The sequence below is a fragment of the Hippocampus zosterae genome, chromosome 8, assembly GCF_025434085.1.
Source record: "Hippocampus zosterae strain Florida chromosome 8, ASM2543408v3, whole genome shotgun sequence".
Classification (NCBI taxonomy): domain Eukaryota; kingdom Metazoa; phylum Chordata; class Actinopteri; order Syngnathiformes; family Syngnathidae; genus Hippocampus; species Hippocampus zosterae.
In genome coordinates this window covers 11334213-11351618 of record NC_067458.1, presented here as the reverse complement: position 1 = coordinate 11351618, position 17406 = coordinate 11334213, and the positions used below count along the sequence as shown (strand labels likewise).

Sequence of the window (17406 nt, the reverse complement as noted above, 5' to 3'; positions counted from 1 at the left end):
GAATAAGGGGAGCCTCTTCGATTGGCCATTCTCTTTAAATCTTGATATAAATAGACTTCTGACTCAAGGGGTCTATGCTCTAAAGTGACACTGTTCTGGGGGTGGGGGGAAGCCGAAACAGCAGATGAGCCTTGTTTTTTTAAGCATGGCAAATGGAAAAAAAGGCAAACCCAGCATATCTAAGTGAGAGATTTCTGGTGTGTGATGCCAGTTTTTTTTCCTTTGTTTTGAATATTATCAGCTTGACATTTTCATACTTAGCACAAGTTACACATTTAGTCCACACTTGATGCTGTAATGCAGGCATAATGTGATGAGAAATGTTTTCCACCCTTTTGTGTTACAAGTCAGAAGACATCTATGTTCCCTCTCTATCTCTTCATTGTTTTGTTTTGATTAAAAAAAAGCAGCGGCTTCCTCTATGCTGCGATTACAGCTGGCCTGTACCAGCATGCTGGAGCTAAGGGTTACTAAGCCACCTGCATGCAAGTGCGTCAATGTGTCATGTGCGACTTGTTTCCTCACATTGTGCTGCTGGTCGCTGGCAGCATCCTCAATGCGAATCAGTGGACACCTCATCCCCCAGGAAACTAAAAGCGAGTTACGAAAAAGCCAAAACGAGCGATATTACGCTTTATAAATGTATAAATACCCATCTACTCTTTACAAATGTGACTTTGGCCTCACGTAACCCCTAGTATTGATATACAGTATACAGCCGTTGTGAAAGTGAAGATAAATGAAGATCTGTTATATTGTACATTATTAAACTCAGAGCAGTCTAATCACACGCTATGCTTGACATTGCGGAAGCAGAAATTTTGTTCAAATGTAGCGGATGATTTAGTCGGCCGTGCATGTGAAGTGGACAAGTATAAGCCTCCTTGGACCATGATTGAGCGTCTGTGGGACAACTCCACCCCGAATAGTTCTGCCTCCCAGTTAGTGGGGTGATCTAACAATATTTTTGAAATGATGATAATCATTTGTTCACTTAATTGATTTCAACGGTGATTCAGAAGTACTGTCACATGCACTTGTCATATTTATGGATACCATACAATGATTTCCACCACACACGTCTGCAGCGTGACGAATCGGTCTGACTGCGGGTCGATCAAATCCACCATAATCATGTTATACTACCCGCATCACCACATAGACTTGCCTTTTGCAAGTCAAAATGTCATCTAATGTTTGTTTTCAAATTGACAGAAGCAATGGGGTCATGGCAGCTCTTTGCACCAGAACGCCCAGCAAGGCATAGCACGGTCCACCAAATTTACAAACACGCTAAACTAGACCTGCCCTGGCATGGAAATGTAGTTGTGTCAATTTTTACCCCGAGCATGGTCTACTTTCTGTCACTAAATTGTCAGATGCACGGGGGGGCGCGGCAGCTCTGTCCGTCGGAATGCCAAGCGAGGCGTAATGCGGTCCCAAACATGGTTAACTAAACATGCCCTGGCACAAAAATGAAGAGGAAGAAGTGTAATAAACATGAAAATAAGAAAGCTGGGAAGGCCAGGCTTGATTTTGCCGCCCCCCAAAAAAAGAGATTGTTAAGTCAAGGCTAAAGCTTTGAGAAAGACAAGAGACGGTCATTACATAAACGTTTTTCTGTGTAACTCAGTGAAAGTAATGTGGCTTATTCCTCAAGACAAACACATTTCCAACAATTTTTGGGTCTCATCCATCTTAGGATCAGTAGCAGCCCACTTAGATGTTTTTATCAGTAAGTTAAGCAGCCATGTGCAGTGCTGATAACGGGTGACGCCAGCCAGAAGAAGAGAGCATTTCAGGGGGCCTCTCCCGTGAACCTCCGGTTTCCTCTTGACCAGTCTCGAGAGTTAGATCCAAGTGACCCCACCATTGCGTGCAACAATGCTACTACACCGTTGTTGACACTCTCAAGGCATGCTTGGTTGGTAGTTTGGGTGAGCACATCATATAAAGAAAATGTCAGTAAGAAAATGGACAGTGACGATAACAGTTAGCAATTTTACAAACCGTCATAGTTCATTATTCCACTCGAAGAGAACATCTTACAATATCACCGTTTTGATAGTGTGCCCTCTCAAGAATGCCATTCCAAATGTCACCCTTAGCCGTTTGCGTTAATGTTTGGATGTGCACTAGAGTGCGTTATCATGTTTTGCACGACACAGAGTCGCTCCACAGTTCTATTGAGCTGTTGACTCGTGAACAGGAATGAAAATCAGTGTCACGGTTAGCGAATACATCGGCTTACCAGTGACAACTTTTACACTCTTATTTACATTTCTGTCTCAAGCTACAGTTGGGTTGATGTAACCTCAAGGTAGTTTAATCAGTCGTAACGTGTTTTCACACCAGCTGATTTTGTAACGGCACGAGAGTCCTTCCTTCCAGGCCTAATCTATCCTTGTTAGATTAGGCCTGTTTGGCACACAAGGCCACCCAGGCGATGGGTGCAGACGCTTATTCAACTTCGTAAGCCAATCGCTGATCAGAATCAGAATCAGAATCAGAATCATCTTTATTGGCCAAGTATGTAGAACACACAAGGAATTTGTCTCCGGTATAACACGCTGCACTAGTATCATCGTAAACAACAAAATCATTGAACCATTTTAGAGTAACCACTAGTTTTGAAGTACCATTTTGTGGTGCAAGAAGAGTGACTGTCAGTGACTGTTTAAGGAGTTAATGGCTAGAGGGAAGAAGCTGTTCAAGTGTCTACTGGATTTGGTGCGCATGGATCTGTAGCGTCTGCCTGAGGGGAGTGGCTGAAAAAGGTGGTGGGCAGGGTGCGGGGGATCCAGGAGGATTTTCCGTGCCCTTGTCTTGATTCTTGCAGTGTACAAGTCCTCAAGAGTGGGTAGGGCGGTGCCAACGATTTTTTCTGCCGTCCTAACTGTCCGTTGAAGTCGGATTTTGTCCTTTTTTGTGGCGGCCCCAAACCAAACCGTGATGGAAGAACACAGGATTGATTCGATGACTGCAGTGTAGAACTGTCGTAGCACCTCCTGTGGCAGGCCATGCTTCCTCAGCAGCCTCAGGAAGTACATCCGCTGCCGGGCCCTTTTCAGGATGGAGATGGTGTTGACTTCCCACTTCATGTCCTGGGAGACTGTGATTCCCAGGAACTTGAAGGTCTCGACGGTTGACACAGGGCAGTTGGATAGTGTGAGGGGCAACTGAGGAGAAGAATGTTTCCTGAAGTCCACGATCATCTCTACAGTTTTGAGCGTGTTCAGCCCGAGGTTGTGTCGGCCGCACCAAAGCTCCAGCTGCTCCACTTGTTGGCGGTACGCAGACTCGTCGCCGTCTTTGATGAGACCGATGACCGTGGTGTCGTCTGCGAACTTTATGAGTTTGACAGCTGGATCTGTTGAGGTGCAATCGTTTGTGTAGAGAGAGAAGAGCAGAGGCGAGAGGACACATCCCTGTGGGGCACCAGTGCTGGTAGTGCGTATTGATGATGTTGTTGCTCCCAGTCTCACCTGTTGTGTCCGTCCCGTCAGGAAGCTGAGGATCCACTGGCAGATCGTAGGGGACACACCGAGGTGGAGTAGTTTGGGGGTGAGGAGTTCCGGGATGATGGTGTTGAACGCAGAGCTGAAATCCACAAACAGAATCCTTGCGTAGGTCCCTGTGCTGTCAAGGTGCTCGAGGATGTAGTGCAGACCTATGTTGACTGCGTCTTCCACAGACCTGTTTGCCCGGTAGGCAAACTGGAGAGGGTCCAGCTGGGGTCCAGTGACGTTCTTTAGGTGATTCAGCACAAGGCGTTCAAAGGACTTCATGACCACAGACGTCAGGGCGACAGGCCTGTAGTCGTTCAGTTCCGATGTTGCCGATTTCTTGGGAACTGGGATGATGGTAGACTGTTTGAAGCAGGATGGGACCTCACACAGCTCCAGGGATCTGTTGAAGATTTGTGTGAAGACCGGAGCCAGCTGGTCAGCGCAGACTTTCAGGCAGGAGGGGGACACTTTGTCGGGCCCCGGAGCTTTCTTGATCTTTTGCTGCTTGAAGAGCCGTCTCACGTCCTGTTCGTGGATCTGTAGTGGAGGAAAAGAGGGTGGGGGGCTCGGTAGAGTGGTTTCTGGTAGAGGTGGGTGTGTGTGGGAAATGGGGGTGTCCTTTTCAAATCGGCAGAAAAACATGTTTAGTTCATTAGCAAAACCCTTATTGTTCACTGTTTGGGGGGATGGCATTCTATAGTTAGTGATTGCTTTCAGGCCATTCCATACAGATGCAGAGTCGTTAGCAGAGAACTGGTTTTTCAGCCTCTCTGCATAGCTTCTCTTTGCGATGTTAATTTCCTTTGTCAATTGGTTTCGGGCATGTTTGTACAGTGCCCGATCTCCTCTTCTAAATGCGGCCTCTTTCTCTTTCCTGAGTTGCCTGAGTTTGGGAGTAAACCATGGCTTGTTATTGTTGAAGGAGCAGAATGACTTCGTTGGTACACACATGTCCTCACAGAAACTGATGTATGATGTTACAGTGTCTGTGTATTCATCCAGTGTGCCCGTTGAAGTTTCAAAGACGCCCCAATCAGTGCAATCTAAGCATTCTTGTAGAGCTAGCTTTGCTTCATCTGTCCATTTTTTCACAGTCTTAACAACCGGTTTAACACATTTGAGTTTCTGTCTGTATGTAGGTATTAAGTGGATTAAATTGTGGTCAGAAAGACCCAATGCTGCGCGGGCGACCGATCGGTATGCATTTTTGATTGTTGTATAGCAGTGATCTAGAATGTTGCCTTCTCTGGTGAAACAGTCTATGTGCTGCTTATATCTGGGAAGTTCACGGTTAAGATGTGCTCTATTAAAATCGCCCAAAATGATCAGGGGTGACTCTGGGTATTTTAGTTCGAGTTTGTTTACTTGTTCGGCTAGCGTTTGTATCGCCGTGTTAGCGTTAGCTTGTGGCGCAATGTAAACACCGACTAGTAAAAAGGAGGTGAACTCACGTGGCGAGTAGAATGGCTTGCAGTTTAAAGACAGCGACTCCAGGTCCGGGCTGCAGTGTGCGTCGAGCTTCGTGACATCAGTGCACCATTCTTCGTTGATATAGAAGCAAATCCCACCACCCTTCGATTTCCCCGATAGCTCCGTGTCGCGGTCGGCTCGGAGAAGGCGGAAGCCGGGTAGATGTAGCGCGGGATCTGGATGGCGGTCACTGAGCCAGGTTTCAGTGAAGCAGAGCGCAGCAGAACGTGCAAATGTTTTGTTGGTCTTTGTGAGGAGAATAAGTTCGTCCATCTTGTTTGGCAGAGATCGTAGATTAGCAAGATGGATCGATGGGAGCGGGGTTCGAAATCCGCGCTGCCTGAGCTTGACGAGCACGCCGGCTCGCTTCCCCCTCCTCCGGCGGCGTCTCCATGCTCCGTACAGCGCAGCCGCTCCGCTCGCGATTAGCTCCGAAAAACCTTGTGGATTTTCGTGTGCTGGTGAAAAAAGACCGAGCGTAGACTCCCCAATGCGCAGCAAGGTACGGGCTGGGTCTGGTATAGGCGTTTACTGATGTTTGCTGATGCGTATTCTCCTTTGGGACCTAATTGCTGGGGAACCTCCAGCGGGGGTCGCAGTGGAGTGGTGGTTGTGTTGGCCTTTTGGATAAGAGGCAGGTGCCTTTGTTCTTGCTGCCTTGTCAGAGAAGAACATCATCACTTGATGGCTGAGTGGAAAAGGTAAGTGTGGAGGGGGTCGCTATCCCCGCAAGCATGCGCCGCCTCCTCAGCAGTAAATTCCTTCATGGTGACAGTGAGCCTTAAGCGCAAGACACTTGACAGACCCCCGGTAATCCCCTCCGGTGGGTTTATCTCAACAGAAGGATCAGGGCAACCTTCCTGTGGGCTAAAAGACGGAAATTTCCACTTCGTAATAACAGCCTGTTTTTCTTTCATTGCTGTTCACAGTGACAGCTTCCTTGCTCTTGTGAGAACTACAACAAACGATGGAAAGGTACAGCTGATGTAGAAGTGGCAAGGCAGGAAACAAAAATGGAATCAACTTAGTTATTCCACCTAATTTATGACTTGGCAACTTTTCTTTTGGTCATGCTTGTCCATGCTAAGGTAGGCTTGCCCAATGCGTTTGTGTCTTACTTCCAACCTGGAACTGCTCACCGTTCAATCACATCACACATATACACAAACAACAATACACACCCCCAATGGAGTTTTCAATTAATCCAACATCCAAGTGTTTAGAATGTGAGATTCTGAAGAAATCCCATGTGATCCCAGGGGCGAACATGCAAACTCCACACAAATCTAGATTCAAACCTAGAACCACTCACCTGTGAGACACTACTCATACTCCTTGCTGACATAACTTGTCCATCAATATGATTATTAGGACCACTGCGGTCCTTTAACAAAATGCACTTTTCATCCGTGATTTGCCTGAACACACACAGGAATTGGTCCAACAGACTATTAACATGTAGAACCAGGTAAATAAGCATTTTTGTTTCCTAGAAACTTCAGCTAGGTTCCGGTGGGACAACACTATCTGATCGAGGAAGGCCTAGATTTCTATCAATTAAACTAAAAATAACCTCCTGCACCTGTTGGAAGCCACTCTCATGTGTGCGGGCTGTAAAAGCAGCACAAAGAGCAAAGAAGTGCCCAAATGCCTCATGGAGGTGAGAAAAGCTACACTGTGTGTGTGTGTGCTGCCTTGTAACCTAATGATGGGGAGACTAGAGTTAGATCAAGTGTGGCTGTGGGCCGTCGGTGATGAACAATGTTTTGCCGCTCTGCAGCTGCAGTTGTTAGGGGGGGAGCGGGGGAGAGAAAAAAAATGCTAACGGGAAAAAGCAGCGTCGGCAGGCAACAGGATGCACATGGCCCTGAGAAGGATAACTTGTTGGGTTCAGGAAATGGAGAGAAGGAAAGGAAGGGGGCCGTTTGGATCACAGCTGTGTTCAGATTGAGAACATTCCTGTTTTGAAGCACACAGAGGCATGTTGCTGTCCTTTCTCAAAGTTGACAAAGTGGCGGAAGAGCACAGTTGGTCCCAGCATTGTATTTGCCATTGTGTTCGCTTGGAAATGGAAAATGGGCAGCCGTCGCTCAGGTATTCAGTCCACTGGATTGACAGAAATATTCAGCTATAGCTTTTGAGGAGTGACAAAATCAATCTTGGGCTTGACATGTTCTTCTAAATGCATTATTTCTGTGAAACATTTGGGGGATGACCTTATATATATATATATATATATATATATATATATATATATATTAGAGCTGTCAAACGATTAAAATATTTAATCTAATTAAAAATGCAATTGTCATAATTAACTCAAATGAACTAAAAAATTAATCGTGATTACTCACATATTTTTTATCGTTTCTGAATTTCCTTTTACATTTTTTGTCCTATTTTTCCCCATTTTAATGCTCTCATCAACTTGGAATCATGAATCAGTTTTCTATTTTCAATTTTACATGAACATTTTCACTTGGAGCAGTTGTTCACACATAATCTCTCACACAATATTACTGTCCATCAACAACAGTGAAAAAAAATATTTTGTCACACAACAGCTGCTTTAACAGCTTTTTTAATGAAATCAAAACAGAGCAATATAACATTATAAAGTGCACATCTAAGGTAAACTAGTTCTCAGCCTATAGTGGATTTAAACCATGGTTGCATACTTCGTTTTTCTCAAGTTTGCTTTGAACACAGCAGTCTGTTTCTGTATGTTTGTTGGAGAATAACGAGACCCCGGACACCAGTGTTCGTTATGCGCCGCTGTATTCAAAACTGCCGGTGGTACAAACAAGCGCAAGCATTCCCCCGTGCTGCTGGGGCAAACCATTCTGAAAGAGGGGGGTTTCACTCCCCCTAACAAAGTCAGGCTATGTTGATTATGTTGGTAGTTCTTGCGCGGAAGTCTCTCTACGGTTTTTGTGTCTACCCCATTTCGGATGACTACACTTGGTTCGATGACAACACTGGAGATGTTTTATTTTCGCAAGGTCGCTACCACTGCACCGTTGAACTTTCGTTGTCATGTCACCGCCTCTGCGCACCGTCACTGTCAGACAAACACAGAGAAGCTCCGCCCGCTCTATTTATAGGACACAGAACGCTGTAACCTTCCACACAAAATAGTTCCAAACAAGTAATAATCGCGTCAGTGGCATACATCGTATACCTGTATGATACACAGAGAGAGAAGAACAGGTAACTTTGATCTTGTCAGTGGAGCAATCTGGCAACTTTTTAAAAGTAAACTTTCCATTCATAAACTCTTTAAGTATCCGTTTTCAGTGTCTCGCGCTGCCAAGCAGGCAAAACAGACATGGGCGTGGACTTCTGCAGCGCGCTTGTTGTTTTGTTCTGGTGTATTTATAGACCAACGTAACATCCGCTTGTGACGTGTTAATCTCGCGAGAAAAAATTTAATCCAGTTAAAATTCATTTAAATTAATGCCAATAAAAACCAGCTAAACTGACAGCTCTAAATATATATATATATATATATATATATATATATATATATATATATATATATATATATATATATATATATATATATGTGTGTGTGTGTGTGTGTGTGTGTGTGTGTGTGTGTGTGTGTGTGTGTGTGTGTGTTTCTTCCTCATAACACACCCTCCGTTTTCTTAAATTAATCAAGAGGCCAATCAGAGTGTGGCCGGGGCCGCATGTGGCCCGCGGGCCGCCAGTTGCTGACCTATGCATGTATAAGCCTTAGTCACACAGTGACTGAGGTAAGCATAAAAACCTTTCATGTTTGCACAGTCACTGATCATTAACAACAGGACCTCTTGCTGATGTCACAGCTCGTTGTTCACTCCATATTGATGAATAAGATAAGAAAACTTTATTTGTCTCATAATGGAGAAATTCCCAATTTACAGCAGCAATTTATGAAAGGGAGAAAGTAGAAGACAAAAAGTATGTAAATAAATATAAATATAAAATATAAATATAATCTTCTTAAAAATGGGTGAGTGGGGGTGATTCCACTATAATAGTTAAGTCAGTCATTGTGGCATGTTGAATGGAAATTCCATCCCAAATGTGACCTCTAAGTTGTTCTTCTATGATCTTTATTCGTTATTTATTTATTTATTTATTTTATATGAGTGAATGTTCACAACAGACCATATTTGATCAACATAAGTAAGTCAACACTGACCTTCCAGAGGACTACTAAACTCTGCTATATTAGAAATATGCACTGCTCAGTTATTGAACGGTCCAGGCATTTTTAAGTAACATTTGATAAAATACTAAGTTGTTCTACAAGTGTCAAAAGAAGTCAACTGCTTTATAATGAAGCTACAAAAGTAAAGGTAGGTTGTTATCCCTTTGCTGACAAGATGCATAGCATTTAAGGAGATATGGAGTAAAGTTTACAAAGGGCGAGACAACCAAGCTTTTTGTAACAATTGTAACTGTCAGGTGAAGGTTTAACCAATTGGGAACATCACTCTGGCTACGGGCTTACAAATGGCCGGAGCCATGTGGTCAGTTGATTCAGCCCATCAAATCCAGTAGATAAGTGGTTCTTCACCTTCAAGATACCGAACCCAACCAATTAATATGCACATTCACCGAACCCTTCATAAGTGAAAATAATTCAAGATATAAAAAAATGCATTTATTAAAAACAGAAAAAGTAACTAAAATTTCAAGAGATAAGTATACTTTTTTCTGTACGACGTACTATCACGACTGCAGCCAGTGATGGCCAAGCGGGCGTGTGAGAACTAATTGACATGTTGAGTCGGGTGTGTCTTACCCTCCATGGCAGAGGCTCCGTTCGATCGACCCAGGTTAAGAACCACTGCAGTAGATGTTTGAACCACTACCTTCATTATAACTTTCATTCAAAGGTGACATAGATGCCATGCGCTGTATGGCGCACTCATCATGATGCAGCGAAGACTTTAGTATTAAAAGACGTAAAGAAAGCCAGAACTAAAGCAAATCATATATTGTAGGGATGAAGAAATTACGTTTGCAGACAAATGAAAAAGACGATCATTGTTGCTCCGATTACATTCGAAGAAAACGAATGAAACGGTGAAGTGGTGGAGTGTGTGCGATGGACCGGTTGGGTGGGCTCTTTTTTGTGACGTAGCAACGTGCGCGTGGTGCTTGTTGAAAAGCGCAAGCCGGTGTGGGAGTGAGCGGAAACCAGGAGCTGCACGGCACACAAGGACGTCTGTCTTTTTTCCTTTGATTTGTGTGTGTCTGATTTTCTGCAGTAAGTTGCAAGAAGTTGACTTTTCATGTAAAGGATTCTTTTACGGTCTTGCTCCCAAAGCGTTCAGCGTCCTCGCGGTTCGACTTTTCAACGCTGAGCCATATCAACAGTTAATTGCTTCGTTTTAGAACATCAACCTCAACAGCTCCACAGACCAGACCGAAGCACAATGTAAGTGATATTTTAAACGTTTCCTTTCCTGACCTTCCTTCCAACAATTACGGCTGTATGCATAACTGAACAATGCCGTTCATTATTATTAAATGAATTTATCCATCCACAAGCTACATATTTTTTGCATACTTTAAAATCGTAATTTGTAAAAGTTTTCCACAATTTGTAAATGTGATAGGCTACAATTAATACTGATGACCGGAATTCGCAAATACCATGAAATGAGTTTCATAAATTGTAAAAGCCCAGTTGCACTGGATTATCTCGATCGGCAATTTTTCAATCATTGTATTGAAATCAAGTTGTTTTGGGATGCACTCAATAGAGACTAGAAAACAAGAGTTAGGGTTTCGTGTGCAAGTGTCTTTGGAGAGTGCAACGAGCCCTGGCATGAAATGATGGAAGCGTGGCAATTCGTGGGCTTTATTTCACTTTGCAAGTGCCACAGCTCCTCACATTTTTCTTGAAGTGGTACCATACTAATGAACAATTGTCACTCCATTACACCTTACTGCCCAACATCTTTGGGGAGCGGGGGAATAGTGTGTGTGCATTTAAAAAAAAAACAAAAGATACAGTACATAAAATTTATAATAAATACTCTTTCCGCACACAAGTTATTTGGTTTGCCAGGTCCACAAAAAGGGATGTATATATTTTAGAATAACATGTGGGAACATCTTATGACATTAAAGCCTCTTTGGTTATTTTCAATGCACACTACATTTCTGCTACGGAAGGTAATTTTGACAGTTTAGCGTAGTCTATTTACTACTGAGTTTTCTTTGGGTGCCACTACAGTAACATTCATAAACAGAGATTTGAATATTTTCTACCCAAATTTAAAACGTAAAAAAATAATTAATACGCGACCAGATTTCTGACCTCTGCCCACCAGTTTGTTGGTATTTACTTTACGTTTCTGTTGTATTGACCTCTCACAATGAAAAATTGAGAGGAAAATAATAGAGCATCAGGGTCAGGTTTTTGCTCGGCTCATGCCAAAGCATCCATCAGTCCATCCATTCTCAGTACCACTTATCCTGTATTTGATCTGAAGTAAGGCAGGAGAACTACTACACATCGCCCCCATCTCAAACTCCTTCACACTTTATGGATATTTACAGTGCATACAAACCAGTTGAATTTAAATGTGATCGAATTCCAGAATAGGTTTTCCCATTGATAGCCATTTCATTATAATAATTATGTTCCAGAGTCCTGTCCAGTTGGTGTTTTAAATAGAATTTTATGTTTGTAGTGGTGATTAGCACATCTGTCTCACAGCCAAATTTTGCTCAAGTGGCTTTCCTCCATTGTGAAGCCCTTCGAACTTGTATTTGGTAAAAAAAAGTTTACTGAAAAGGCAAAAATATACATCATTTTCGGCGACATTGTAGTTATCATTTCCCTCGTTATGACTGTAAACCTCTACAGTATGTGTTCCGTTGACTCACATTATGCACATAGGGATGGAGCCCTGCCATGAACAGCAAATTTTTGCAAGTAATAGACACCTGCCCGAAAAAAACAAAACACAAAATGGCTGTAAAGCACTGTATTATGGCAGAATGAAACTCCTCAATTCACCACACCTTACTTCTTGATGTCAAGATACAACCAGCTAGCTTGCTCAGTGGAAAAGCCATAACATTACAGTGTGCTGAATTCAACTGTATCGCTCTGTCTTCCATTTGTCTTGACCAGGATGAACAACAGAGATCGCTGGAAGGTGTACAAAAGGGTGGCTGTCATGTTCTGCCTAGCAGTGGTGGCACTGACTGTGGTCCAGAGGGGAAGCATTAACATGGGGGTTCCGTTCCAACTCGACAGGCGGGCTCGTATGGATGCTTCGGAGGAAGTGGACTCTGTAGCTTTACACTCCTCTCAGAGAATAAAAAGTTTTTGGAAGGAGAGCAAACGCCAGCCGCTCCTGCCTCGTCGGTCAACCACCCAAGAACCCCGTGTCACTGCAGAAAATAGCGCCACAACCTGGGACATAACCAGCTCTAACTGTAGCGCCAATCTCAGTCTCTCGGCCCAGGATTGGTTTCGGGGCCTAGAGGATAACTTCAAGCAGTTCATGCTTTACCGGCACTGTCGCTACTTCCCAATGCTTCTCAACCACCCCGAGAAGTGCTCGGGGGAAATATATTTACTCATGGTGATCAAGTCAGTGGCTACCCAGCATGACCGTAGAGAAGTCATTCGGAAAACCTGGGGGAAGGAGCGAGTGTTGAATGGCAAGAGGATAAAGACGCTTTTCCTTCTCGGTCAACCGTCCAACCGTGCCGAAAGGGCAAACCATCAGAGGCTTGTGGAGTATGAGAACCGCATCTATGGTGATATCCTCCAGTGGGGCTTCTTGGATAGCTTCTTCAATCTCACACTGAAGGAGACCCATTTCCTCAAATGGTTCCACACCTACTGCCCAAACGTTCACTACATCTTCAAGGGAGACGACGATGTCTTTGTCAATGTGGAGAACATTTTTGAGTTTCTGGACAGCACGAGCCATGCGAGGAATCTCTTTGTAGGCGATGTGATTTTTAAGGCGAGGCCAATCCGTAAAAAGGAAAATAAGTACTACATCCCACAAGCTTTGTACAACAAGACCCATTACCCTCCGTATGCGGGTGGAGGGGGGTTTCTGATGGATAGAACTGTGGCCCGGAGGCTTCACTGGGTAGCGGACACCCTGGAGTTGTACCCCATTGATGATGTCTTCTTGGGTATGTGCCTCGAGGTCCTCCAGGTCGCTCCGATCAAACACAACGCCTTTAAGACGTTTGGCCTTGTGAAAAACAAAAGCAGCAAGTTGAATAAAGAACCTTGTTTCTTTCGCAGCATGATTGTTGTTCACAAACTGCTCCCAACGGAACTCAGACACATGTGGAATCTGGTCAACAGTGACCTGGTGTGCTCGCAAAAAGTCACGATCCTATAGCTTGGCGAGGACGAGGAATGGACAGCGCCGAGACGCCAGCTGAATCTTGTTGTTTGTCATAACAGTCAAAGGCAAGCATTGCGTACTCTCCTTTCTGTGGAGAGAGACTGCAACAGCATTTGCCAGTTCCGCGCTTATAAAGTCACGCAAATTATCGAGTGGGAAATGTGGGTATTTATAAGGCAGTTCAATGACCTGCAGTTGAATAAATCATTTGCAGCACGTTGTACTTCTTTCACTGGTCTCTTAAGTAGAAGACAATGACTGACTGTTGATAAACCCATCAATGTGAATACAAGTTATTGTTGCTCAACACAGATGTGAATGTTTCTGCCTGCCCAAAAGAATGAATAATTGTTAGTTGTCTTTTTTTTTTATCTTAAAGGCTAAAATGACAGTTGTCAATATTTAGCCTCCCTGCCCCAAGAGGCCAGTGTCTGCAAAGCCATCAATGCACATCCATTGTGCATTTTTGTGTACGAAATATTTCATATTCCTTTACCTTGGACCAGTATATGTGTGCCAAAAAGGCTTAAACAATTACAAATTAAGAGAATATCTCCCGGTGATCCAGACTTTATTTCATTTCCATTATTCAAGGTGAACATCTGGACATGCATGCCGTTGCGACTTCCAGCTTGTCCCATCAGGGGTCGCCACGGCCTGTTACTCAATCACATGATTTGCATGGCGCAGTTTTTTGAGGCGGCTTGATTTTTTTTTTATTTAATTTAAATATTAGATGTCCTTTGAAGCAAACCATTCATTTTTAACGGGGCTTGGGACTGTGGCTGGGAATCAAACCCAGGACATATTAATGAAAGGCAGAAACATACCACTATAATACCAGTGCTTTGTTTAGACATGGATCAATATTTCAATTCATTCTTTGTATTGCAGCGGTCCTTGCACTTGGCAAAGAATATGACTGAAGTGGACATCTGCTACTCCATAGTAGATAGTACTGGAAATGTAAAAAAATGAAATAAAATAACTAAGATGCGCACTGCCCATATAATTGAATGTGCTGATATACTTGACATGATATTGATAGGTTTACATTATGACCCTGTACTCAAACTATTACTGGTACGAATATGCAACACGTTAATTTAAGAGTCCTGTCATTGACAAATGGGTGTTAAATGTGGGGTTGATATTTAATTTAAAGCATGGAATCGGTGATAACTGTGTTGGGAGTGGATGTTAATTAAACAATGTTTGATATGTGAATATGAAAGTGTAAATAAATGTCCTGTTTTGGTCCAAGCATAATTTTTCCTTGTAAATCTGTCCTAGATCAGCAGTTTTTGTCTTCGCCATTATCAACATGCATAATCTTTTCGGAAAATATACAAGAGGTTATCCAACAATAGTGTCCAATCACAACCACTGTCACTGGTCAACGGTACATATTTTATCTGCATCATCTCACAAGGCATTAAATCACCCTCAGTACAATGTTTGTTTGTTTTGTTTTTTACAACACAAAGGCAAGACCACTGTTTATGATGAACTTTAATCATATTTTGGAATTTACCAACAACTTACAACAACAATATTTTTTTTCTTTTCCCCCATTTTAAGTATCTTAAATAAAGCTGCAACATGTCAGCAGTGAATATATATTTTTAGAGCTTAGTTTGTTTTTAGAACACACTGTAGTAGTAATGGATACATTTTAAAAGACTTGCCTTATTGTCATATTCACAGTCGTGCATCATGACAGTACAATGAAGTTCTCCATTATTAGCAGACCGCGTGGCACTTCTCATCACAGAGGCGTAGCTTACAGAGGTTCATCTCTTTCCACTGTCATCTATGTCCAACATAACACGCACATATATTGAAACACATCTCTTAATCCTAGACCTCATAGTTCCCCCTGCATCTGAATTCGTCAGATCGTCATCAGTCGAGATGTATCACATATTAATGGTTTTTTTTTTCTCTGATGGAAACTGCATTTAGGTTTTGTTAGCAGCTTTGTGTCTGGTAAAATGCACATATCAATCACTGGCCAAATTGCACTGTCATCCAGGGTAAATTTCCCACTCAAGTGACACCATTCCACTCAAACTGGGTACACACCCTGTTACCCAAAGTAGCCTGCTGTTCAACTGCATATTTGTTGACACAAATCGGTGGAGTCTTTTGATGTCAGTCTGGTTAATAGGTTGGCTGGAGGGCACCTCAGTCTTTCACGCAACAGCTTGATCTTTCCTGAAAGGCCCCAAGATGAATTAATTTTGTTGGCACAAGGAGAAATGAGAATGTTAAATGCTTGACTTAAAATTAAAAGAAACATTGCTTATGGTCAGAGCTGTTGTCTGCATCAATTAATTCTAAAAAAATAAGATCAGATAAGATATCCTTTATTCGTCCCACACTGGGGAAATTTACAGCCTCCAGCAGCAAGAATAGAATAGAGAACGTTAAAGAGTCTTTGTCGCGCATTCAATTAAATGTAAGTTGGAAGGATATACGAATCATTGTATTCTGTTTATATATACATTTTACGTAACTTCAGAACTTCTTGGAATTGTTTTTTTTTTTTTATTTCAACGGGTCAGTTTTCAAGATGCTACAAAATGCATGTGTGGGATGAGGAGTTCTTGGAATCCTTCCACACGAGAACTTATCCTAGCTGTCTTCAGGCAGTAGGCAAGGGACACTCTGAACCGGTTGCCAGCCAATCGCAGGGCACACAGAGACAAACAACCAACCACGCTCACACTCACACCGAGGGACAATTTCAAGTGTCAGTCAGCCGGCCCTGCATATTTTTGGAATGTGGAAGTAAACCGGAGTACGTGGAGAAAACCCACGCAGGCGCGGGGAGAACATGCAATCTCCGCACAGGAAGGCCGGAGCCGGGATCTGACCCATGACACTGAGGTCAATGCGCTAACCACTCGACCATTGGGAAAAATGTGAGCCTTTCAAGCTGCTTTGTCTAGCTAATCTCTAATTTTCCCTAATACTGTGATGGGAAAATCTATCGCAAATAAAATCTAGTAAAGCATGTACTCTCAAAACAGGCATCATAAGATAGTTGGAGCACTTCACACGCATCAAACAGATATTGGGGAATGTGAGATAAATATGGATTTAAAATGCAAATTAGCTTTGCGAAAATGCATGTTGCAGGAATCTCATTGAGATGTCATGATTATTTCAAAATTTCAGTACTGTAGTACAGTACGTGCTAAATGCATGGGAAGTACTGTGCTGAACGCCATATTGAGAGCGCTCAGCTATTGTTTGACTACCCCCTGGTGGACAAACTTGACATGGATCATACAAGAAGCGACAAACATCACGTTAGTATTTCTCGCCATTCAGTACAATTTTTCACCCTGCGATGTCTTATGTCATTCGCTATTCGTAAATCATTTAAACTCCATCCAGCTCCTGACTCGAGAGCTTAATCTTAGTCTTTTTGGGCAAAAATACTTAATTTTAGTCATTCCTATCCTATTCGTGTTTTAGTTGATGAAAACTCAGAAAGGTTTTAGTCGTTTTATTCGGGGGGGCAATTACTCCATCTCTGGATACTCGGTGAACATCTCCAGGTGAATACAAAACAACAGCCAAAAAAAGTATATCTTAAATAATACACTCTTAATTAACTTACTAACCACATGGCAGCCTGTCACTCAGCCTTCTGATATTTCATTCTGAGCAATTACCAAAATTACAATGGATCAGTAATATATTTCTAAAGCATCCGTTTAGCAGCATTTTAATAATGTAACATTTATTCTATCCGAGAGCTGACAAGTGTGGATGATTACACACTTCAATTCCATCACTGAACCTCAGAATAATTCATGTCAACATCCAAATAAAGAGAAATAGCCTGCTTCAATTCTACATGTACTTTAATCTACTTTTAATAATCTGATTATACACAAAATATAATTGACAGCCAAGTTAGCTCCAACAAAATAACTTGAGCTTCAAAACAAGTCGATTTGCACGGAAAATTTAAGGCTACAATGGAATTTATTCACGACTGTCGAGTAAGATTGAATGCTAGA

The 17406-nt window shown here is 42.6% G+C and overlaps 1 protein-coding gene across 1 annotated transcript; it reads left to right on the top strand.

The window, feature by feature from the left end:
* The first annotated feature begins 10138 nt into the window (after positions 1-10138).
* b3gnt7 (UDP-GlcNAc:betaGal beta-1,3-N-acetylglucosaminyltransferase 7) lies at positions 10139-14638 on the top strand. Its single transcript, XM_052074602.1, has 2 exons — positions 10139-10413; positions 12124-14638. Coding segments are annotated over exons 1-2 (1242 nt in total). The 5' UTR covers positions 10139-10411; the 3' UTR covers positions 13364-14638.
* Positions 14639-17406: the final 2768 nt, after the last annotated feature.